The 25,281-nt window shown below is 38.7% G+C and overlaps 2 protein-coding genes across 4 annotated transcripts in view; one reads left to right on the top strand and one right to left on the bottom strand.

Annotated features, from left to right (window-relative positions):
• ptk2bb (protein tyrosine kinase 2 beta, b) overlaps positions 1–12,894 on the top strand; it is a 20,796-nt gene extending 7,902 nt beyond the window's left edge. For all 3 annotated transcript variants that reach the window (XM_034899996.1, XM_034899997.1, XM_034899998.1), the window contains 27 exons: positions 399–478; positions 722–784; positions 1,045–1,099; positions 1,230–1,370; positions 1,490–1,564; positions 2,082–2,183; positions 2,349–2,466; positions 2,592–2,631; positions 2,848–2,879; positions 3,010–3,054; positions 3,146–3,243; positions 3,798–3,879; positions 3,968–4,068; positions 4,227–4,342; positions 5,154–5,254; positions 5,514–5,603; positions 6,392–6,596; positions 7,046–7,154; positions 7,263–7,322; positions 7,423–7,545; positions 7,722–7,874; positions 8,108–8,143; positions 8,840–8,864; positions 8,989–9,023; positions 10,895–11,029; positions 11,179–11,259; positions 11,892–12,894. In XM_034899996.1, coding sequence (XP_034755887.1) covers positions 399–478; positions 722–784; positions 1,045–1,099; positions 1,230–1,370; positions 1,490–1,564; positions 2,082–2,183; positions 2,349–2,466; positions 2,592–2,631; positions 2,848–2,879; positions 3,010–3,054; positions 3,146–3,243; positions 3,798–3,879; positions 3,968–4,068; positions 4,227–4,342; positions 5,154–5,254; positions 5,514–5,603; positions 6,392–6,596; positions 7,046–7,154; positions 7,263–7,322; positions 7,423–7,545; positions 7,722–7,874; positions 8,108–8,143; positions 8,840–8,864; positions 8,989–9,023; positions 10,895–11,029; positions 11,179–11,259; positions 11,892–12,107 — 2,517 coding nt within the window. In that variant the 3' untranslated portion in view covers positions 12,108–12,894. The remainder of the gene's footprint in view (positions 1–398; positions 479–721; positions 785–1,044; positions 1,100–1,229; positions 1,371–1,489; positions 1,565–2,081; positions 2,184–2,348; positions 2,467–2,591; positions 2,632–2,847; positions 2,880–3,009; positions 3,055–3,145; positions 3,244–3,797; positions 3,880–3,967; positions 4,069–4,226; positions 4,343–5,153; positions 5,255–5,513; positions 5,604–6,391; positions 6,597–7,045; positions 7,155–7,262; positions 7,323–7,422; positions 7,546–7,721; positions 7,875–8,107; positions 8,144–8,839; positions 8,865–8,988; positions 9,024–10,894; positions 11,030–11,178; positions 11,260–11,891) is intronic.
• Positions 12,895–13,820: 926 nt separating this feature from the next.
• Positions 13,821–23,642, bottom strand: chrna2b (cholinergic receptor, nicotinic, alpha 2b (neuronal)). Its single transcript, XM_034900028.1, has 6 exons — positions 22,860–23,642; positions 18,629–18,780; positions 18,067–18,111; positions 17,762–17,871; positions 15,439–16,603; positions 13,821–14,732 (listed from the first exon to the last, which is right to left on the bottom strand). The coding sequence occupies exons 1-6, from the start codon at positions 22,927–22,929 to the stop codon at positions 14,607–14,609; spliced, it is 1,668 nt and encodes a 555-aa protein (XP_034755919.1). The 5' UTR covers positions 22,930–23,642; the 3' UTR covers positions 13,821–14,606.
• Positions 23,643–25,281: the final 1,639 nt, after the last annotated feature.

Here is a 25,281-nt window from a genome sequence, read left to right on the forward strand (position 1 = left end):
GAAAGGGAAGTTTGGGGTCCCCTGCTGGAGCTGCTGCCCCCGCGACCCGATACCGGATAAGCGGTCGAAGATGGATATTGCAATTTCGATAAAAAAAACAGTTAATTGTGCAGTCCTGTTCTACAATAATGTAAAACCTTCAGTACTGTATGACAGGGCCACAAAACCGGCTACCTGCCCGCTGGAAACCATTCAACTCTGCAGAGAAGCTGAATAATAATTATGAGCAGAACATTAAATCTGTGCTGTTGGCCAGAATTGTCATATAAGAACTGTCTAAAAACTGTAAGCCGAAATGGGAAAATAAATCTAAATCTATATGAATCTTTCTTTTGTCACCATATAAAATAGTCCAGTATAACTGTATTATTCTGGCTTTGTGTTTCCTTTTGTGACAGGTGCGTAGTGAATACATGCAGTATCATGCCTCAAAGGTCAGTGATGGGATGGCGCTGCAGCTCGGCTGTTTGGAGATAAGGTGAGTCACTGCAGTCCTCTCGTGCTTTTGTCTCTGTCTTAATTAAATTAATTTTAAGTGCAAGGATACTTGATGTACTGTATAATGGCAGGTTTTCCGTGTGTTTTACAGAATATACTCTGGTATGTTTCATGGGTTCATTATAGATGTAGAAGAGTAGGTCGTAAAGTGACTTTTTGTTTAGGATTAAGACCACTTGGTTGTAAAAAATGAATTAGTTGCTGAGATGTTTTCTTTTCATAGGAGGTTCTACAAGGACATGAATGCAAAAGGTCTCGAGAAGAAGTCCAACTTTGAGCTGCTAGAGTAAGTTTTAATTTTCAAATAATCATGTTCTCTGGGGACATAACGTCAGTCATTACTCTGTAGGGGTCGATGGTGAGCATTGTGTTACCCTTTTAAAAGACCTACTGGATAATTTAGCAGAAAATCCTTGTAGCAGCTTGACTTCCATTTTTGTAGTATATTAAAAGATAACATTTAGAAAATGATGTCAATCTGGTAGCTATATATTTATATTATTTTTAAATCCTACTATTTTTCTGAATGTTCCTTTACAATTGAAGAAAAGACGTGGGCCTGGACCTCTTCTTTCCTAAACAGCTAATTAACAGCATGAAGGTAAACTACGTTAACCATTCTTTTCTTAATGACTGCCACATTTATTTTCCATATTTACTACTGGGCGGTCAATCACACCTTCAGAATGTACATAAAAGTAATATTTTAAATGTCTCTGCTTGTGATCCAGCCAAGGCCGCTACGGAAGTTGATCCAGCAAACATTTCAACAGTATGCAACACTCAAGGAGGACGACTGCATTATCAAGTTTTTTGAGACCCTCAAAGACTTTATCAACTATGATGAAGAGGTTTTCCCATGTGAACTGGTGGTGAGTAGCCCCCTAATCCTATGGTAGTCATGGTTCTAAACATAAGGAACTCCAAATCTAAATCTGCTCTTTTTTTACATTAATATTACAAACATTTTCCCATGCTCACTTGCCAACAGCAAGGTTGGAGTCTTGCAGTGGAGCTGGTCATTGGTGGGAGGGGGATTCGCCAACGCACACAGAAGAATTCAGCGGTAAGCATGGTTAAGATTGAGGCATTACTAGAGAGGGCTTTCACCTTTCATCATATATGTAGATACAGTATATACACAGTATATTTTATATAGTTTATCTATCTAGCGTAGTTTCAGGATTTGTGTTAAATAAATAGATGACCATTTTGGGAAATGTGCTTAAATGAGCTCAGTTCCTTGCTGAGAGTTAGAGAGAGAAGATTGATACAACTCTCATGTCATAAAAGCGGAATAAATCTTCTCATCTAACTCTTTGCGAGAAAGCAAATAAGCACATTTCCCAAAATGTACATCTATATTTTAGTACAATATAACTATTCCTTTGTAGTAATCCTAGATGCTTCTAAAAATATCACTGCTTTTTTTTAATTCTGAAATTTTAATTGCTCAACTTCTTTCTGTTTCTTTTCTGGTCCCTAGCCATCAGTGGATGCTACATCATTACACTGTAGAGCTAACAAATGTAGTCAGTCTCATCATAATTACATTTATTACATTCCACTTTTATGTGCCTCAGCCTGTTTTTCTAGCCGACTTCAAACAGATCAAGAAAATACAATGCCTATCTCAGAGCGGCGGCAAGGCTCTCATAGACCTCAACATAGAGGGGGCCAGACAAGTAAGTTAACACGACACTATCTACCAGGTACTGGACAGGACACTGTACAAGACACTGTTAAGAATCATTAACTAAGACATTACATTTACAATAGAGAGCGTCTGCACAGGAAATGTGAGCCGGTATATGTGCTTATATTGTGGCCTTGTTTCTTCTTCCTGATAGCGTCTATCAATCAATGTGGCCACAGTCCCAATGGCAGAGAACATGATGGACCTTATTGACGGCTACTGCCGCTTGGAAACGAACACAGATGATACTGTCATCTACCGACCAAACAGAGGTGTGTACCACTCAGCCACTTCCCTTGTTGCAACATTACCATGGTTAAAGCTTACAATACATACGCTGCTTTCACAGATGAAGCATATGAAAGACTGGAATTATCATAACTCATTTCTATCCTAGATGCCAATGCACGGAGTTCACTACCTGAGATTCCTACAGAGTGAGTGGCTGTTTTTAAAACTCTGAATGATGTGTGCCCTCCCTCAGCCTCAGAGTCCAAGCTGTTATAATATTCTTTGGTTGTGGGATATAATGGAAAGTTTAAATTATAAATGAGAAAGGCTGTTTTATTGAATCATTCTGTCAACGCTTTGAGGAGCCATAAATTGAACATTTAAAAGCAGGGCTTTCTCTCATTGTCTTTTCTGTGGAGCAGCAGAGACACCAGCTCGGTCAGACGCAGCATGGGTGAGCTGACCGTTTTCATACTCTCACATAACATCCATGTATAATGCCATACATAGCATCTTTAAAGCCCAACCATTATGTCATTATCCTATAAAGTAAAAGCAAATTCATCTTTATTTCGTATATTCAGGGTCAGATATCTATTGTGAGATTCTCGATGAAAGGCCCAAATCAGGTTTGTGGAATGTTTTTATTCATGTCTTTTGCACAATAATAGCTGTGGAACCCTCTTTTGAACTACTTTCAATTTAAATCTTTTTCTGTAGTTATTAAGTATGGGATCAACCGAAGTGACATTGTTCTTGGCCGAATCCTTGGTGAGGGCTTTTTTGGGGAAGTCTACGATGGAGTTTACAAAAAGGGTGTAAGTGCATCCCCCTAGTTGAAGTATATCAATACTAACAGCAAAAAAAGGATACAGCTATCTACAAACTCTAATTGTGGGAAGCTTGTTGAAGAAATATAAATTAATACATTAATATTTATGTTACCAGCAGTGACAAATGCTGCATAAAATTGTAGCTATAGAATAAAAAATGGTGTTGACTTGCATTACACATGTAGTAGAGCTGTAACTTTACCTTCATCTGTTGCGGTTAAAACTACTTTTCAGAATGATCTCAAGCCTAAATGAAGATCTTCAGATTACAAGTTTTGTCTTACCAACAGTACCAAAAGCTAAATATACCAGTTTACTGTCACATGAGACCAAAGAAAGCAGAAAATCATCACGATTGAGAAGTTGTAAGCATAAAATGTTAGGTTTATGTTTAAAAAATGTATACATTTATTGAAAAATTGTCAAAGTAGTTGCATATTAATTTTCTGTCCGCTACAGTGTGTCAGTAAATGCTGTCAATGGTTTCCATTCAGATGTTCAGTGCATCACGGTGTCTTTTTCCGTGGTTGATTTAACAGAATGGCGAGAGGATTAACGTGGCAGTGAAGACCTGCAAAGACTGTTCACCTGATGTGATGGAGAAGTTCATGAGTGAAGCAGGTAATTAGAAAAATGTGTAGAATACAATGAAGCAAATGTGATAACAATAACTGTGACAATAACTATGGGGACATTGTGTGCTTGCCAGTAATTATGAAGAACCTCAATCATCAGAACATTGTCAAATTGATTGGAATCATAGAGGACGACCCTGTGTGGATCGTCATGGAGCTTTATCAGTATGGAGAGGTTAGTGCCAATCTTAATTCAATGATTTCAGTTTTAATCTAATCTTACTTTAGACTGAAATCTTCAGTTCTGTCATGAGTCATTGTGTTGCAGCTTGATTTGTGCATTTCAGCAAGACAGAAAATCAGCGCAGATGAATAATAAGTGATTCCTTGCAGCTCGGGAACTACCTAACTCAGAACCAGAACAAGCTGACAAATCTGACTCTGGTGCTGTTCAGCCTGCAGATCTGCAAAGCTCTTGTCTACCTTGAAGGGGTCAACATGGTGCACAGGTGAGAGGCTCCTTTATTTTTTGTGTTGTTATCCAGGAAGTGGAGATACATGTCTTTTGTCTGTTTAATTTTTCATCACAGGAAGAATGGCTAACATAAAACATACAGTATGTACATTTACATTTCTTATCCTGGCCAAAAGATAATAACCATGACTTACATTCAATTTCTCCAATCAACTGACAATCTTCTGTATGGATGATGGAGCCATATCGGGTCCCCTAAAACATTATGGATAAAAAAACAGGTTCAGGGTGTAATAATACTGTTTGTGTGGGATGCTGACAAAGTTGTCACTTTGATGGCACTACTGAGGCCCCGTGACCAGCTAACCCGTACTGATTTTATATGATATATAAATGTTTTCAGTTTGTTTGTGCTGACACTCTCATAATTTCCTTGTATGATAAATAAGGTCTTTTGTTACTGTTATGAGAGAATATTGCGACCTGTAATATTCTGAGCCAATCATGCTGAGTTACAGTATGTTCTTGAAATAATTTGATTCATTTGAGATGTGATTTAAAGCAGTGTTAATTCACACGACAGTGAGGAGAAGAGCAAGGTGACAGTCCTATTGATATGTACAGCAAAAAAAAGTCACTTTCTGCCTCTGTGGAAAATGCAAAGATTCCTTTTTGTATTCTTTTTTTTGCTGCAATCATGGCAGCTCTGCAGTAATCAAGAAGGAAATTCAGGTCAATCAGAAAGCGCTTATTCAGAAACTCTGCCTGTATTATGTATATATTTACCATCTCGATCTGTGAATACATATGTGTTTTCTTTCTGTCTTATTCGTGTTTTGTCACAGAGACATTGCGGTTCGTAATGTGTTGGTAGCCAGTCCAGACTGCGTGAAGCTCGGAGACTTTGGTCTCTCGAGATACATTGAAGATGAAGAATACTACAAAGGTAAAGAGAGGCAATAAGGAGAATAAAGCTGATCTGATTGGTCATCTGATTGTATAAACTGTAATGCACACACACGCACGCGCGCGCACACACACACACACACACACACACACACGCGCACACACACACATATCCCTGACTTAAAACACAACATAACATATTATAGTTGCCACATTTTGAAAATGTACATTGCTTTGTCCCTGTTCAAAAATGGAAAAGGTTGACCACAAAAATACCAACTTACCCTATTTCTTTGTAGCATCTGTTACTCGCTTGCCAATCAAGTGGATGGCCCCGGAATCCATCAACTTCAGACGTTTCACCACAGCCAGTGATGTCTGGATGTTTGGTGAGCTTGTGATACACTCAAATACAGTACGCCAGCTCAGTGCAAAGACCTTTAGCGGGTTTGGTTGATTAAGACGGGAAAACACACTCACTCACACATGGCAAAAGGCAGGTAGCTGGTTAATCTTCACCCAAAAGCACTAGATGATTTTTATGACAAAATTACTTTAATTAATATTATATCCAGTACTACTGGCACAGATTATTATCTACTTTGAGGCAGTCAGGGATGATGGGTTAGAAACCATTTTATATATATTTGCATAGAGCATGTATAGGATCTATTAATTACATTATTCAATAATCAAGTTACAGTATCATCTGTTATCTCCTGTGATCTGCTAAAAAGTAATACCAAGAGCCTCATTACAATCAAATGGATCACAGTAAACATCTTAGATCTTCATGTGAATTTATTTAAAAGGACAAAAAAAAAAACATTGGCATACTCTGACCTTTTAATGATTGGTTCAGACACCCCTGTTTTTTGCCTATGAGATAGAGCCAAAGCAAACAAGCAATAAGAACCTTAATGCTCCACATTAGTCATATGCCCACCGCAGTACTACTGGCTTACATCCTCCCCTAAAACTGAACACTTTCTAGATCATAACCAAACTATCTATTATTTATGTCTGTAAGGCAAAGAAAAAAAAGACGAGAAATGAAAAAGAGCCAGCACATTGGGTTTGGGGCCATGTCACAAACCAGTATTATTGCAATGGGCATTTAAAGAATGGTAGGTTCTAACCTTACGTCTAAGCATTTCTTTGTTCTTCTTCTCAATAGCTGTATGTATGTGGGAGATAATGAGTGTTGGACAGCAGCCGTTTTTCTGGCTTGAGAACAGAGACGTGATCAACCAACTGGAGCAGGGAATCAGGCTGCCCAAGCCGGACAACTGCCCTCCTGCCCTCTATTCACTCATGACGCGCTGCTGGTCCTACGACCCCAGAGAGAGACCCAACTTCACAGAGTTGGTGGTCAAGATCAGGTAATTCTCTATTTGATATACAATCTATTCAATAAAAAGCTCTAATGAGTGAAAATGAATAAATACCCTTGAATTAAAGTGGGATCTACGGTGATGACCTTTCTGTAATGATTATTACTTCTACTCCTTGTCTCATGAGTCAATGGTTTGTGACTCTCAATTGTCAATTTCCATTGTTTCTGTTGTTTCATTTTAGCCTCTGCAAAGATGCAATAAGTGTCTTGATTTAATGTATCAATTCAACTCCCCCCAGAGAAAATTCAATATAGAAGGAGGTTGATCAATTGATCGCTGTTCAGTTTTTAAATTATAAACCATTAAGTTGGTAGATCAACGATGCACTTAAATGATTTAGTGCAGTATAGAATTACCTACAATAACAGCCATTTAGGTATATTTTAGACCTCTCTTTTACTGAGACATAATATAACTTGTCTAAAATCTGTCAGTGATGTCCACAAGATGGAGAAGGAGCAAGAAGCGGAGAGAGAGAGGGACAGAGCGCGCACCACAAAATTATTTGACACCAAGTTTAACATCAGCGAGCCTCCTCCCAAGGTACGGATAAATTTCAGCCAGTTACATGTTACACAACATCACGTTATATAAATTTAATGTTTTAATTTGGTGTATATTTTAATACAGCTTTTGAATTTTTTATTGCAGCCTTCAAGAATAAAACCTGGACGCTTTGGGAACACGCTCAGTATTGGTCTAAACAATCAGGTACAGTAGCGTACCCAACTACCCTCTAACCTATTCTCCAAGTAACCGGCTTTACTTAAAAATATATTAATGTAATTGATGTGTGTGTGTATCTGTGCAGCTGAACGAGGCTTTGTGTGCCAGCTCACCTGACCTGGCCAGCCCATGTGATTACCAGTCCCCCGCCGACTCCATGAGCAGTCTCACGTTGCCAGCCTTCTTCCCTCGACCTCGAAGCATGGCGGTAAGAAAGACTCAGCACTTTGTCTAAAGGTTAAATCTAGTCTGTGTGTGTTACTCACTTTCCTTACATTTGAAGTCACTGGTTCAAATTGTTGCTAAGTCTGGAGTTAAAAATGAATGAAACAACTTTGCAGTTGTTTACGGTTATTCTTCTGTTACACTTCAATCGATTTTTAGGAGGGTGAGATTTTCCGAGTGGAACCGAACAGCAGGGAGAATGCCACAGGCCTGTGGCAGAGGGAGAGACAGCAAATGCATAACACTCTCCGCCAGCAGAAAGAAGACATGATGGAGGATAAAAAGTGGCTGAAAGAAGAGGAGAGACTCCTGGTGGGAAACAGCGTTATGAACTCTTCAGCCCCCTTTCTGTGATTCTGTGTCCCCCCAGCTCAATTTAATGATGCCCCGGAGGCTTAGTTGAATGAGATATCGTTAAACAATACCAACCCACTTATATACTCTCAACAACCCACTAGTCATAAATGTAATTTTCCCCTGATAACAGTTCCAAATAGGGGTCCATGTCTGTATTCTATAAAATAAACTTGTCTGTTCTTTTTCAGGACCCCATGGGACCAGAGGACACTGCCGGCCCAGCGGTAGGTGTCTGCCAACGCAAACTGTATTTTCAGTCACATTAGAAGAAGAATCTACTTTGCATAATGTTAACTGAACAGCTTTTGCCAATGTAGGAACCCAGCATGATGCCACACAACATGTAGTAGTTTGTTTAGTGTATTTCAGTTATAATGCAGTTAGAAAACTGTTTTCAGCTACCTAAACTTCTGTAGCAGCAGTAAAGTAAGCGCGGTTATTTGAATTGGAAATCAAAGCAATTAAAGTGCAATGGTAACATTTTGTGATCATAGGAAAAATAAAAACAGAAAATACACATTTAATTTCCAACATGCTAAGAAGGAATAAAAAAAAAAAAAGGACATGTTTGTCTTTTTTCAGTGATCAGGAACATAAAATCTAATCCACTGAAATGTATTACAACAATATGCGGTACAATGTACAATCTGGTAATATATAACCATTATCTACTTGCAGAAGTTCATACAGTGTTTTGTATTGTATGAACATTAAGAGAAGCATTATTGGAATTGTAGGAAACCGACAACTGAATTACTGGAGGCACGCTTTAGTGAAAGTAGAACGGAAACACAAAAAATAATAAGTGAGCTTTAAACTGAGGGAATTGATCTGAAAATAGTCCTGCTTTTTAGAAGTTTAGACAACATTGTTTTATTTTCTAATGCTCAAGAAATTCATACTTTTCCAATTCATTGTAGTCCCCTGAAGCTGACACACAGAATGGTAAGCGCACAAAACAAATTAATGAATTTCCTTTTATTTTGAATCATTCTGAAAACTATCATCACTCTCTAAACCCGTCTTTCTTTTCTTTCTATTTCATATTGTTACTCTTTTTGCACTGCAGCACCTCCAGAAAAGCCACCACGGCTCACAGCACAGGTAATTATATTTGATTTGCAAAAAGCCTTTGATGCTGTAAACCATGCAATACTACTATCAAAGCTACACAGTATAGGCTATAGAAATACTGCTGTGAAATGGTTCATCTCTTACCTCACTGGAAGAACTCATCTTCATGATGTTCAATGGACCATATCAGATCCTCAGGGTATTACTTGTGGTGTGCCCCAGGGTTCAACCCTTGGTCCCCTTTTATTTTTAGTTTATATCAATGACATGCCATCTGCAGTGAAATTTAAGCTGCTTTTATATGCTGATGACTCTGCATTACTAGTCTCTGGGAGTGATATCAGTGAGATTGAGAAGTCTCTAGGTAATGAATTAGATAGTGTTAGGAAGTGGCTCATAGACAACCGACTTTCAATACATCTGGGTTAAACAGAGTTCATTTGAAAAAAAAAAAAAAAGGAAGTTGTCTAGAATAAATGCATTTAAGGTCACATGTAATAGCACTGACATAGTATCTCAGAAAAGTGCCACCTACCTGGGATTAACATGAGAGGAGTCATTACCTGTAAATCTATTGCTGACAAAATATTATCCAAGTATGCCGGTAAACTGAAATTACTGTATCACAGGACAAGGCATCTAGATTTTTCCGTCAATAAATTACTGGTTGTATCACTGATTCAATGTCACTCTGAATGTGCATGTTCTGCCTGGTACTGTAGATTATCAGTTAAACGTAATGACAGACTGCAATTTCAATTTCAATTTTATTTATAGTATCATTTCATAATAAGAGTTATCTCGAGACACTTTACAGATAGAGTAGGTCTACAACACACTCCATAATTTACAAGAACCCATCAGTTCCTCCAGAGCAAGCAACAGTGCAGCAGTGGCGAGGAAAAACTTCCTTTTAGGCAGAAACCTCGGACAGACCCAGGCTCTTGGTAGGCGGTGTCTGACGGCCGGTTGGGGTTAGAATGAAGAGTGGCAATAACAGTCACAAAAGATAGTAGTTTGTAGTAGTTCTTTGTAGTAGTTGATGGCATAGCAGGGCACTGTGCGGCATAGCAGGATGTAGCAGGTCACCGCAGAGCGTAGCAGGATGCAAGTGATGCAAAATAATGTCATCCACTACCTGTTAACTGGATCCCCCCGGACTCATATTGGTAGAGATGCTTCTAAAAGGATAGGACTGCTGCCAGTACATGTTAGAGATGAGCAGTTCAAGTTGAATCATATGTATGTCATGAATGACTGTGCTCCCAAGTATTTACACTCTCATATAAAAATGGTTCATACACAGCATAATCACAATACTAGAGCCAGTGTCTGGTTTTGTAAAGTCAACAATGCAGCTAGTAGTGCTTTTTTCTAGACATTGAGGAATAATCTCCGGCTTTCCCTCAAAATTGTAAATACCAGTGAGGCTTTCAGACATCAGGTTAAGGCATTACGGAATAAAGTAACCAATCCTTTGAATTAGAGTAGACTGATTATTTTATGTGATCTGTGATTTTCTCTTGAACCTTGGATGATTTTGTTAAATGTTATTGTCTTTGTCCTGCAATAACACCAAGGACCATGTCGGTACCATAAGTGTTCACACTTTAACATGTTATCCTTTGGATTATATTGTGTGTTAAATCCGAAATAAATCAAATTAAACAAAATATTGATTCATTTAAAAAAATAATAATATTTGTTTATTCCACTGAAAAGACCATTTAGTTGTATTAGCTTTGATTTTTAGATTAGGACAATTTACGATAAAATAAAATTACTTTTCAATTGAAAGGGAATTGATGCCATCATGCATTTAAAATAGTGTCCAGGGATTCTTTGTGTAAATTAATGAGGATGAGTTTTTTAATTAAAACACATTATTCCCTCTTACTTAGCCCACACCCACAGCTGAGCTGGACCGCTCTGAGGACAAAGTGTACCAATATGTCATGGAACTGGTGAAAGTTGTTGTCCAACTCAAGAATGACATCACTGATTCACCACCAGAAAAATATATCACCATTGTCAAGGTACACAGAGACAACAATCTGTATTTTACTTCATTTTTATATTTTTTCTACTGCTTTAGAGGCAAATTGAAGGTGTGTGCATTGTAATGGAAAACAAAGCTCTTGAGTCATAGAGCTGATTTATTATCTGCATTAATCTCTGCCCTCAGTCTGTTGGAATGGCTTTACGAGAGCTGATTCGCAGTGTGGATGACATACTGCCCACCTTACACAAGTCTGTCAGGACTGAGGTATAGTATATTGTCTGCAGCCTGTTGGCTGTGTTTTCTCCTCTCCTGACTCTTTCTTTATTGATTTTTGGTTCCTGTTTGTCACTGAAACAGAACGTTACAGAACGTTTCTTCAAACACAAAGATGCACAGAGAAATTACCATTACATGTTTACTATTCTGGCCGAGTACGCTCAAAATCCAAAGCTCGCATATTAGATCAGTTCTATAAAGCCATATTTATCAAATAGATTTATTTCTTGCTTACTTAAAACAAGACCAGCTGATCCCCACAGTGGCTCAACATAAAGTACCTAGAGGACCATATGTGCATGTTCATGAAAAAAACACGACGTTAATAACTTAAGTTACTGTAGTGCCCTTGTCTATTTATTTGGATTAAAAAATACTGTACAGGTGCGTTTATAGGCTTTTTTCACAGGAGACATGTTATAGTAGGAAAAGTGTATTACTAACAACAAACGATGGCTTTGTTGAATTTAAATGTCCCAGTAAGTCATGGCGGAGGGACAACACTAAAGCAGCTAAATGTAATTCAGCCATCATTCATTTTATAATTTAAATTCTTTTTTTACTGTGACGTTCAATAATGTCTTCTGTCATTATTATTCTGTCATAATCTGTCCCCACAGATCGAGGGCACCCAGAAGCTGCTGAACCATGACATGGCGGAGCTGATCAACAAAATGCGGATGGCCCAACAGAATTCCATCACCTCGTTGAAGGAGGAGTGTCAGAAACAGATGCTGGCGGCAGCACACACTCTGGCTATGGACAGTAAGAACATGTTGGATGCTGTGGACCAAGCCAGAGTTAGGGCCAATTTAGCCAAGCCAGTGGTCCCCTAGTGGACTATGAGCCCTCTTATTCAGTTTACACATCAAGCTAATGATTCACATCTGACCGTCAGTCATTAATATTTGCACACTTAAGCATTTTTGTTTTGATCAATCAGCTTAAAATACAGTATACCTGTATGTGTTTTAAAACTGGGGTAGGCATTTTTCTGAAAAAGGCAAAGAAACGTCAGAATATGAAATACATGCTCTCAGTCCTAAACCCCTCCCACCAGACGAGCACGGGCATAACACGCACTTAAAACAGTAACCTGTATAAGTACTGGTCATTCATTTCAATCATTCCATTCTGATCCTGATCCCTGTACCGTTATACGGTTGCAAACTTGTGGCCTTAAAGCCCTTTGAGATAACATATTGTGATTAGAGGCGCTAGACAGATATATAAACATGAACTTCTACCATATACCTTTAGCAACAGTTAGCAGAAGGCTAAACTGTTGCATTTTCTCTCCATCTCTTAAATGCTTCACCAATAATGACTGTTCATTTTCATTGACTCTCTTTAGAAAGATTTCTGTCATCTTTAAATAGCAACATTTTCCGCAGGCTTTTGCAATATGCTGAAAGGTTGTGGAATTTTTGCCCAATGAAGGCAAAAAAAAAAAAATTTAAGTTTAAATATGCTATCGGTATCATATTTACTATGCCGTCATTTTAGAGAAATTTCTACTAAATTTAATGTAAACCTCTGATTTGTGAGTTATTGACTTAAATATCTGCTCAGAAATTATCCTTGTAAATATAAAATGTATCTTTGAATAACAATTGCAGAGAATAGGAAAAACAGTGCAAACTAAGACAAGTAAATAATTTACTTGTTCAAACCTGTCAATAACATGAGTAAAATGCCAATTTACAAAAAATACAGTATATATATATATATATATATATAGTTATATATATATATATATATATATAGTTATATAGTTCTAGTTTGACTCTGATGCATTATATTGAAATTATTAGATGAAGACTACAATAGTATGTATAGGTGATTGTCGCACATGTGTCAAGTACTCTTAAAAAGATTTTTGTATTATGTCTATTATAAAATGTGAAATTCTAGCACTCAGATCAAGTGATATTAAAATAAATATGATGTATACGACTATACATGCATGTTCATTGTTGCTGTTGAATATTTAAAACAAGATATTCTGCAAAGGATGACTGCATTAATGACTACCAGTTGCTGCTCTTCTTATTTTCACACCACTCAATAAATGCTATATAGACAAGTTTTAGAGGTTTCAAGATATTTATTACATGGTATGAGCGTTCATGGGTGGTGATAGCGCAGTGGATATGACACATGCCTTTGGTGTGGGAGATATTCAATTCTCACTGCGCTACATCAACCAATGTGTCCCTGAGCAAGACACTTAACCTATAGTTGCTCCAGAGGCGTGCAAAAAAAAAAAAAATTATATATATATAGCAATTGTAATTGTAAGTTGCTTTGGATAAAAGCATCAGCTAAATGACATGGTTCCTTAAGATTCCCCAGATCATGATTCATAATGACTTTGGTTATACCTTTACTATTCTCAACAAAAAAACACCAAGTTTCCATTCGACATGTCAGGTCATAATTGGATTCCTCTAATAATACTGAGTGAATTCCTGTCAGCATCAGCTGTATGCGTAGACCTGCTGACCAACGTGGGGAAGTTACTAGGAAAATGTAATGAAAGGGATTTCTTATTGGTAATTGGAAAAAAAAAATCACATTACTTTACTGGTAACCAAACACTATCAGTAAGTTAGTTACATTTCTTGTACCTAGACTCTAAAGCTGCCACACTCGCACACTTTGTGAAGCAGCCAATCGAGCCATTGCAGCCATTTAGCTACTGGCCATTAACAGCTAGACCAATGGCGTAACTGATCCCAGCCTTACTAGTAAATGTAATTAGGTTACTGAATATAAAATTGTATTTCCTCAAACAACAGAAGTGATAACATTACTGCAACACCATTCCCAACACTGATGCTGGTGCCATGCTAATTAACTAACGTGTTACGATAACTAACATGCTAAAGACACAATATACTAAACATTGGCACGTTAACATACTAACATTAGAATGCCAACGTGCCTAATCTTACACTGTGCTAAGCATTAGCAGGTAACAATTTCCAACTCTTGGTTAACATGCTAATGTTAGCATTCAGGTCAAACCTGACACATTACAGGCAGGGGAAGTTCACCTGAGGCTGACAAAGTGCCGCTTAGACAGATGAAAATTTAGCCAAGTGACGAGCTTGGACTGAGATAGCCAAAATAGCCACACTACTTAATTAGGATAAAAAATTAGCTCTAAAATTAACTTTTTGGTGGTGTGCAAAGAGTAACATAGCCTCATGAGGCCAACATTACACAAACATGTCATATTCCAAGTCCTGAAGTAGAGTTTAGCTAAATGTTGAATGTCAGACTTCACTAACTAGTGGTGGTTATGGATTTTTCACACCTTCTCACAAGAGCTAGATCATGCCAGCTAGCCAAGGGGGAAGGAAGAGGCCAATGGTCCCAAGCAGGCACACAATAATGAACATCCACAGGAAGATGCGGTCAATCACCATGGCAACATACTTCCAATCCTCTTTCACCTGTGTAGAGTTAAGAACAACAGAAATGGACAATGAGAAAATAAGGAATACAAACATTAAATTATTTACATGTTTGTTTGTCAGCAATTCTCTGTAGTTTTTAATCACAAAAGGTGACCCTTTTCACATTGTTGATTTGGTATTTAATTCAACTGAAGAATAAGAAAAGTATTCTTCAGATTAATCTCAAATAAAATAGTTATTAGTTATGACTGTATTTGGTGTTCTGCGCTTGATTTGTTTGTTCATGATTTAACCTTTGGTTTAAATAAGACCCTGAGCCCACCTAGCATTCAGCCCACCCATGTGCACCTTTAGTAAATTAATAACTCTGACCATACTTTTCTTTTAGTTAGGCTCTCTCAATTTAGGTATCTTATCTCACAACATGTTTAAGTTAATGTTTTTCCCATCCTGATGTAAGTGTACAACAACAGTACAGGGGCATGTGCTTTTAGTGTTGGTAAACTGGAGAGTATGCACTGTACTTCAGGAACAAAAAAATCTTAAACAGGACTTCACATTATGACTGACATTTGTTCTACTGATACAATGAAGTATATTTTTGGCATACAGTATATTCACATTAGCATAGCGTATTATCCATAAACTGTGAGAACTGTACAGGCTAACAGTGATACAAATAGCAAGTGCCTTTAAAGTGCCATCTTGATAATAGTAGATGTAGCATTTTATTGATACTCACGCTGAAATCTGCATCCTCTGCCCTCAGATGGTCTGCAATGTAGTGCACCCCTTCCAGAGCACGTAAAACATTTGGCGACAGCAGAATAGCTGAGTCTGATACTGGTTTATCAATTTTAGTTGGCCTCTGAGTGGGATTGACTCGGGCCCCTGTTAAATGTCTGTTGGTCACTGCGGCCCCCTCCTGTCGGTTCTGGCTGTTCTGTGGGTTTTTCTGTTGTGATGGGGGAGTCGACCCGGGCGGTCTGGGCGAAGGAGGGCGGAAGGAGAAGTACGACGTCAGTGTTCCCAGCTCTAAATCCTCAAAGGAGCTTCTCAGAGGATCTTCTGTCGTGGTCCCATCTCTTAACCAGTTCACCGAGGTGCTGAGGCACTTGCCAGATTTGTACCCGGCAATCCGGCCATGCTGCCGCTCCACGGCTGCTTCCTGTTGCAGCAGCAAGAGCCTGTGACGCCGGCCATCTGGCGCAGGCCGTCGCATGAACAGCCAGCGTGGGATCAGGTCCATGAACACGGAGTGGACCCAGCGGGGCATCTTGTGAGTGCTTGGAGAGCGATGGTGCACGTTCAGCACAAAGACAGTGATGACGATGGAGAGGGTGACGAAAATCATGGTGAAGAGGAGGTACTCGCCGATGAGTGGGATGACGAGGGATGTGGACGGTATGATCTCAGTGATGAGGAGAAGGAAAACAGTGAGGGACAGCAGCACAGAGATGCACAAGGTGATCTTCTCGCCACAGTCTGAGGGTAGATAGAAAACCAGAACAGTGAGGCAAGAGATCAACAAACAGGGGATTATGAGGTTGATGGTGTAAAACAAGGGAAGCCTTCGAATGATGAAAAAATAGGTGATGTCTGGGTAGATCTCATGGCAGCAGTCATATTTCTTTGTATTGTATGTCCCCACCGCGTTTATGATGGCCCACTCGCCGCTCTCCCAGTAGTTGTTTAGGTCCACGTTTTCAGTTCGCTCCAGGTCGATCTTGGCCTTGTCGTACGTCCAGGAGCCAAATTTCATTTTACAGTTCTGTTGATCAAAGGGGAAGAAGGTGACATCGATGCTGCAGGAGCTCTTGTAAATGGCAGGAGGGACCCAGCGGACCTTCCCATTGTGGAATAGGTGAGCTTTCGTCATATGGGTCACAGCAAACTCACCGTCAGCGCTGGAAAAGAAGAAGTGGTCATATGAGTGATCATGACATCAGTTGTAATTATCAAAAGGCTAAAATAGCAGAAAACAATCGTATCCTGCTTCTACCACTTGTGCTGAGATAATCATTTTCTAACTTGAGAAACTGTGCAGTGAAAAAGCATTATCCAATAATAATCTACTCCAGTAACCTCCCTCCATTCACCGCTTTAGTGGTGACAATAGCTCCTCCTGAAAATGAAATAATGAGCTGTTATCCTTTCATCAGTTCCACACCTTTTTTAATTTCCCTCACGGATTGCGATTACACTGGCTCGACGGAGTAGAACTCCATCATCAAATCTCGGTTTAATCTCCATGAGGTGGATTTAGGAGAAGGGAGATGTTTCTTAAAAATCTATTTCACATTGCAGCAACACACGCATGGAGGCTGTCTTTATTTTCAATTAAATAAACTGTGTCAACATACATTTATAGAGATGCACAATACAAATGCAGTTATTAGAAATGTTTGACAACATACAATTTGAGACGGGTAGAACTGTTCAAGTTATGTCATAATTTTTATTAAAACTTAACGCCAATATGAAGGTATAGAAAGGAGCAGAATGTTTTATTACCACTAGATGGCGCCGTTTTTATATTATTCACCATCAAGTAAAGAGGCAGCAATCTGAACCAATTTATCATTGTATAAGAACAGATGTTACTCTTTTCTTAAGTTTGTGTGCATCTCTGCTACACGCATCCACTGTAGCGTGTTATAAAAAGAAACCGTGTTACAGCGCAGTAGAAAGACATAGCTGGCTTTACTTGAGTAGCAATTAAATAACATGCCTATGTTATGAAGAGCTGAATAGATTTGTCAATCTGAATATTCAATTTATCATTTAGAGCCACATAAAGTTTCTCAGTTGTAAATATTTAATGGTTTTCTTTGTCCTTTATGATGGTAAACTCTGGATTATGAACTGTTGGTTGGAAAAAAACAAGTAATTTGAACAGGTTGTCTTCAACTCTGGGAGACTGTATTTGCCATTATATTTTGAATATTTATAGACTAAACAATAAATCAGTTAATCAAGACAATAGTTGAATAATTTAATTTAATTTCTGGCCTAATGCTAAGGTGCTTTTTTTTAATGTTATGTTGGTCTCATATCACACTTACTTGTTGTAGAGGACGATGTCTGGTACCCATATGAGCTCTGACGGCACTCTTATGGACGTTACGTTATCGTAGTCAGATGGTTTCCAGCGAAGTTTGTAGTCATTCCACTCCTGGGAGATAAACAACATGTTTTGGGGGGCTATGATCCTTAATTGTTAAATAAGTCATTCCATTCCTCGTGAACTTTGTCAAACATGCACAGTGGAAGAACACGTTCATAACCTTACCATGTTATATCACAAGAACTCCTCTGAGAGAAAAAAACCTCTTAATAATAAATTAACACAGACCCACATTTTTCTGACCTGTTTAAGCCACACATTGGTTGTCATCATTTGGTTCTTCTCATCCTAGCAGACAGACAGAAGGAGAGAGACAGACAGAGAGACAGACAGAGAGAGTTAACTCAGCTGTCAACTCAGGCCAGAGGAATATGAGAGAGAGGTTCTTGGAGGTTTGTCAAAGCAGACCCAAATATAGCCTGCAGCAACGTTACTTCAAGAACTTGATGGAAGTGTTACTGTAGTAGGTTTTTCTGGGGACACGGTACACTAATCTAGTTTCCCTGAATTTGCTTAAGCTCATTTTTATAAAAATGTCAAACCATACTATTCAAAAAACAAATATGGTGTAAACTGACAGAGTACATTTTAATGAGTGGCTGTGCCTTAACGTTTGTTAGTGTAGGGAAGATTAATCCTACTAATTAAAGCTCTAAAGACACATAATTGACAGAAATGAACCCATTATGAAATCTTGTTTCACATTAAAAGCAGCAACTTCCATGTCACAAGTACAAATAATGTGTTTAAATATAAACTCTTGGTGTCATTATTAATGTAATTATATGAATGCGTAATGACTCACCACATCAATAAGCTGCGCTATGGACAGTCCGAACTTGACAATGACCACGTCAGAGATGTTGGGCACGGGTCTCGACCACTTGTTGTAACCAGCGAACAGCGTCTTGAAGAGCTCGTCCTCAGCGTGCGAGTGGGTCTTTTCATGACAAAGAACTGTAGATACATTATTGCTTTTTAATCCAAGTGTTAAATGTTAAACATTTATAGCGCTACTGATACAATATGACAAGAATGGGATTTATCAATTGGTCACATTTGCTCAACACAGTACAAATGATATTCCAGATTCAATTAAATTTCACTCCTATGCATTTAATAGATCCATTAAATATTTGAAGCTGGAGTGCGGCCTCTAGCTCACCCAGTGAGAGCCTCAAAAAATAATCTTAAAAAAATATATATTTGAAACTGTTAAAACTAAAGTAACCAATGTTAGTGAAAATGTCCTTATGACATCACGGTAATGTGGCCAGTTTGAACTCCTGACTTTGCTTTTGTTGGTCTCAAGCAGTAAATATTTGTTGGTATTACAACAAATGTGTGTGACATGAGTACTGAGGAAGATGACAGGAGTAAGTTTCACAGTATATAGGGATCATATCTATGTTCTCTCACCCGTGTCTCCTCTGATCCTTACTTGACAAACACTAGTTAATCAGCCTGGCATCATATTGGCTTTTGGGAGTGAAGATGAGTGTTGTGAACATCTCATGTTTCAGCATGGATGCCTGCTTTAAACAGCTGAAACCTTTCTTGGTAAAGTCTTATTGACTTTTCCACATCTCAGCAAATCTTTTGATCTCATGATCTGAGCCCCCCCCGTGTGGCTCGTCTGCTAAAAGCTCTCGAGGTGAGCAGGTGGAGACTGGGGCAACGCCGATTCAGCTGCAACCTCTTGTTATCTATCTAATGTGATCTGTATCCATGTGTTGCTTCATAATGAAAGGTGGCTTAATTAAACTGATTTTCAATATGAAGTCTACACAGATTTGCGTACAAGCTCAGACTGACTCAGTGTATTTTTTATTTTTTGCTGAATGAATAGCATTGAAATAAACAACAAATCCCGTCCCCATGGGGATTACCGCTTCCACCTTCATCAGTGTAGTCAGAGTCAATTACACACATCATTGCGTGCTTGTGTTAAGTGGAGGTGAGCTAATTTCTCGCGAGTGAAGGGTGTTTATTGTCAAGCTGTCTGTCACTCTGTGTTACAGCTGATGCATGAAACAATTAACTTAGTTTTCACTTTAACCAGAGGGTGCTGACATTACCGCGTTAGCATTTGTGTATGTAGTATACTGAGCAATACTAGAGTTTTGCAACATGTATTAGATATTTAAGAGTAAAAAAAAATACAATAAATGTAATTATTGTTTTTCTAAAAAATTGTGACCAAGATAGGTACACCTTACATTTCACTAAGCTAAGTAATGGTTTCCCTGTTCATAAACTACCCCAAACATATTAACGATTAACTGTAATGGAATTTCTTATCCCCAATAGACCGACTCGCAATACCATGGATAACTGCAATAAGCCAATATCTGCCAATTTATAGGTCCTGCTCTAGTGTAGAGTATGTTTGAACCTGCATTAGTCCTTCATTCTCCTGTTCGTAATCATATTACCTCAAACTACCGTTTGATGTACAGAGAGAACTCATCTTATGACCAAATATTTCATGGCGGCTTCTCTCTAGAGATGTATAAAAGGAAATGTTGAAGTACAGGAAGGCATCACAACCAACAAAGCCAACCCTCAAGAATCAATAAATATATATCTAAATATATGCATCTCTGTTTTACATTGTAAGGGTGCTGCAACTGAATAAAGCGTGCTTCCATCAAAGATCCTAAAATGAGGCCTTGGGCCACCTGAATTTGCAAAGGCCACAACATTACCTGACCATGGGTAAGTTGTAGTTCTGACGACCCCGTTGACAACCCATAACTGTAGGAAAGTCTATTGGAGGATGCCCACATGAGGGGCTTAAATGTTGCATGGAGATGCCCTGAGGGATACATGCAAATCTGTTGAAATGATTAATTGCCTATGCTAATTCCTTGGCTTGAGGGTCTTTAACGGTGAAAGAATGGACAAAGATTCAGATGCAGTCTTACAAAAGGGGTTTGTGGCTGTCATGTTAAGTGGCAATTTAGGCAAAACGTAATTATTTTAGCAATAGTTTGGAAAAAAAGAAAGCAAAAGGAGGCAATGGTAAAAAGTGTGAATTTAGAGTTAATTTGTCCATGGCGCACTGGGGCGCATCTTCTGCCATCATGAACTAATTTCATTCTGACAAAACAAGAATGCACCAGAGACTTTCTTATCTGCTGTCTTGACAATCAGGGCGGTGCACGTTCATCTGTCCGTGCATCTGGAATGAACCAGGTGTGGGGCTTACAAAAAAAGGTGGCATAGATCAAAGGCTCCTGCCTGCGGAGACTTGAAATGAGATGACACCTCCAACATCCAGCACACTGAGCCCTGCATTTTGGACCACAGCCAAGCCCCCTGGCGAGATGTATGAAACACTGACCAGTTTAGATGATCGAGTCAGCAGCTTCCCAAGCCAGAGGCGCTCTCGTGAAATTAGGCTGTCCAATTATCTAAGTGAAAAGTTTACTAAAAAAGCAATATGCGACAATTTTTCATGAGTTGACTAAAATTGCTGGATTAGAGTCAGAAAGTTGAACTCTGTCAGTGACATTATGAGATGCAGATTGTCAGAGAGCAAGCACCCGCACATGTGATTGATGTAGCATGTCAATATGTAGGACAGAGGGGACAAAAACTCTCACGTAGGTCACAAGAAAACATGTTATCTTAAACCTTTTAGTGCTTGTTTGTGCATACAATGAGAACCCATGAATGCCCCTGCAGAAGCTCCTGAATTGATAAATAAAGCTGCCCTGAGTTCCACTGTCAAGCTTGATGAATTTAAAAACGTCCCATGGCATGAAAATTTCACTTTATGAGAATATGCGTTCCTCAAAGTCCGCCTATGAACCCCCCAGTGGCTAGAAATGGCGATAGGTGTAAATCAAGCCCTGGGTATCCTGCTCTGCCTTTGAGAAAATGAAAGCTTAGATGGGCTGATCTGGAATCCTTGCCCCTTATGAGTTCATAAAGGGCTTAGAAATGGCACATTCTAAGGAAAGCTCATTGTGGGACTGGCTCTAGTGGCTGTAATTCTGCATCTGCATCTGAGTTTTGTGAAAGAGACTTCAGATAGGGTATTAAGGGACAACTAAGTCTACATAAAAGCATCCAAAGAGCACCATGTCATGGGATCTTTAAAAAGTTAAATTTAAGTTGTATTAACTTAGACACAGATATGTCCATAAAAAGGTCTTGAAAATAGGGCACAATGGATATGTCAATGAGAATTAAAGTTGCAGCTCAACTTAAAAATAATAATTACATTAATAATTACAGTGAAACCTGCTCCAAATTCTGACTACAAACATGCAGATTTGTCTTGTCTACTGCTGTTTTTGAGAAATAACATCTGTGACCATTAACACTCACTGAAAAGATTGTGTAGAATATTTTCTCACACTCTGTGGATTTGTACATTTTTTGTTAAGTTCTCTTTCACGACGTCTACATTTTCATGGTTAAGGACACCCAACGCTCAGATGGTAACAGATAAGCTAGCTAGTTCCTTCATCTTTTGTACACTGCTAACAGCTTTGTTTTACGTTTAATTAACACCAAAAGTGCTGCAGAAGTGAAATATGGAGGGCTTCCTTAATCTACATGCAGTGGTGAAACTGGTCTCTTTTCGCCAGAAGTAATTCCTGGCTGTCAAACAAATAAAAGACTGAAAGAAATTCACACCGTATTTCGCACGAGCTAAAATACGTTACTTGAGTAGGCTTTAGCTTTAGCAGACGGCGCAAAGCGATGATTTAACTATTTGGGAAAAGCATTATGGGAGTTTTGGGTAAAAGTGCGCAGGTGTTGAGATTGAAAGGTATAAAGTATTGCGTTAAGAGACCACGTTAAGGTAATTTGAAGTGTATCACTATCGTGCAAATAATGTTTAGTAGTCTTCTGACTGTCAAAGTTAGCGTATCGTTGTGGTAAAACGTCGGCTAAAACATTACATTTTGCTTTTCCAAGTGGGTCCATTCCGTTTGGACAACATTTGCATGTGTAGCTATACTTCTCAGTTTTTTGGAAGGCACGTTGAGGTCACGATACAATGTTTAAAAAGTGCTTACCTGACTGACACAAGAGTAGCGAGCAGAGAATAGCCGTCCTCACAGAGAACAGGTGGTTGCTTTGTCCCATTTTCGACTCTGCTTAAAAGAAGTCCAACTTCACTGGAGAGCACGTAAGTGTTAACGTCCGCTGTCAAAACGTTACCTTGAAATCGTGATTGGTGAGCAAAATCTGTCATCTTCGCAGTTGGGAGTCATATCAGGACAACTTTATCATACTGTAGGCTATAGCCCGTTTAGGTCTGTGGGCGGGGACGATACGCTTTATGAATAACTTCACTGTCTTTTCCCTACAACTCTACAACAATGTGTATGTGTGTCACTCTTCACACTTTAGCCCTGCTTAGACCGAATGAGAGCGAGTAAACGCAACTCTTGTTTCCGCGATCCAAAAGCCTGTCCGCGCACTGAGTCCGTGAGCCATCCGGTGCTGAAACAGGGCAGCGGCACTTTAACACCGTACCTTACCTCCGGTGTATTTGCAGAAGTGCAAGTTCAACACTGCCTTTACAAATAAGGTATCAGGAAATGAATTTGTCCGGTTTGTTGCTGTGTATATATTATCCAAACACATTCCACCCTTTTACGCACGGTGCCAATAATTTACGCGTCCTTCCTTTTCTAATCTAAGGTATCGATAACCATTTACAATGCTAAATTAGCTCTATTCCATGATGAGAAGCATTTTTAACGACCACTTTGGTCTATTAGGTCCACAAAATCATCGAGCATCATCCACTATGAGAAGACCGGATACATCTGAGTACTTCGCGTATTTCATCTGGTACCTTTAACAGTCCCTCCTCCTTTCTCTCTCCTGCTCACTCATACACACGCACACATACACGCACAAGATTCACCGTTAAAGTGGTAACTTGTATGTATGGAAAATGATAGACCATTAACTCCAATTACAAACCCCTTTCGCTCCAAAAGAGTAAAGACCAATCGTTTAGTTGTTTTGTAGAACATTTAAAGCATGTGTTAATAAGTGACACATGCAACTTAAACAATCGTGTGATATGTCTATGGGAGACAGCTAGAGGGCAGACTAGGTGAGTAAATATGTCTTGTGACGTTTTGGTCCCCCTGAAATATTGATATGAACAGAAGATGTAAAAGCATGGCAATGAATACATTCCGAAAACAATGCTGGCGGATCTATTGTTTGTTGCAGTTTACTGGATAAATCATACTTTATATTACACATTGTACATATTCATATTATAATATATTTAGTGATTTCAAACATGAAAGAATTCTTTCTCACAAGTCCTGGCAGGGTCAAAGAGAGAATAACACAATGGTGCCGGTTACATAACAGAAGCCTGTAGTTTTTCTGTACTGATCCTAAAGTTTACATTCTGTGTTTAAATCTCAAACAGTCATTTACACATTGTGCAGATTCAGACGTGCTATGTGTAAGAGTGTTATCTCTTTTTTATGGTGTGTGCTCCTGCTTTATTCTTTCTAATCTCAGGAATTATCTAATAGTGCTCATAGTATGCTTGCCCCCTTTCTGTATTGTGTTATATAGCCTTCTTTTTGCACATGTTAAAGGTTTACAAAGTGAAAAAGCCCAAAGTCCACCCCAACGGGACTTACCAGAGAAATCACAAACTGCTCCAAACAGCTCCATTGTAGTCCAGCTTTTACTTTCGTGATAAACGTGCGTCACTTTGTAACACTCTGTAGCTAAAACAGAGAGCTCCACACACAGGGTGAAAAGAGAAGCAGCAGCAATGTGCAGTACAACACAAATATGGTGTTTATTGAAAATTAAACCACATAACCCTAGTCTGGTACAACCTCTAAATACAATGATGAACCTGAAAATGAGCCTAATATGAGCACTTCAAACAATATGTTGTTCCTCATACACAGATTATTGCATAATTGTTTTTCCAAATAAGAGAAAACAATGGTTTGACTTGCAGACCCAGTTGCAGCTGTCTCCTTTTTTTGTTGCAAAAATAAAAATGTCAGTTGGAACACACTATTTATCCTAAACATATCCTGGCCTCCATCTCCACCCTGGAACCAGATGGCTGATCCTTAGCTACCTCTTGAGAAGACTAACGGAGCCATTATGTTTGGTCTCTGAAGGCCAATCTAGTTTGATCCATTAACATGTGACTTGACTTAAATCTGCACCCCATACTGTGCATGATTTGACCTCACCCAATTCCAAGAATAATGTCTGAATGGAAAATAATAATTTTATTTTATGGGGTTATAACTTGGGTAAAAGGGTTAGACAGTGATGTTTAGCTTTGATCTCTTAACTCATCTTTTAACAACGTTGATTCCTACAGTTGATATAATGGCAGATCTTGTCACATTTTGTATCTTAGTGATCTAAGCATATATAGATTGATTTAATTAAAACATCAAATTACAGAGAGGTAAATTTCCCTTATTT

Source organism: Etheostoma cragini, chromosome 18 (genome assembly GCF_013103735.1).
Source record: "Etheostoma cragini isolate CJK2018 chromosome 18, CSU_Ecrag_1.0, whole genome shotgun sequence".
Lineage (NCBI taxonomy): Eukaryota > Metazoa > Chordata > Actinopteri > Perciformes > Percidae > Etheostoma > Etheostoma cragini.

Excerpts from the sequence above, each read along its gene's own strand:
- chrna2b (XM_034900028.1), bottom strand. The coding sequence starts at position 22,929 with ATGGGACAAAGCAACCACCTGTTCTCTGTGAGGACGGCTATTCTCTGC. Across the intron at positions 18,112-18,628 it reads TAGCGCAGCTTATTGATGTG|GATGAGAAGAACCAAATGAT; the intron begins GTGAGTCATTAC and ends TCTGTCTGCTAG. Across the intron at positions 16,604-17,761 it reads GACATCGTCCTCTACAACAA|CGCTGACGGTGAGTTTGCTG; the intron begins GTAAGTGTGATA and ends CTTCTTTTCCAG.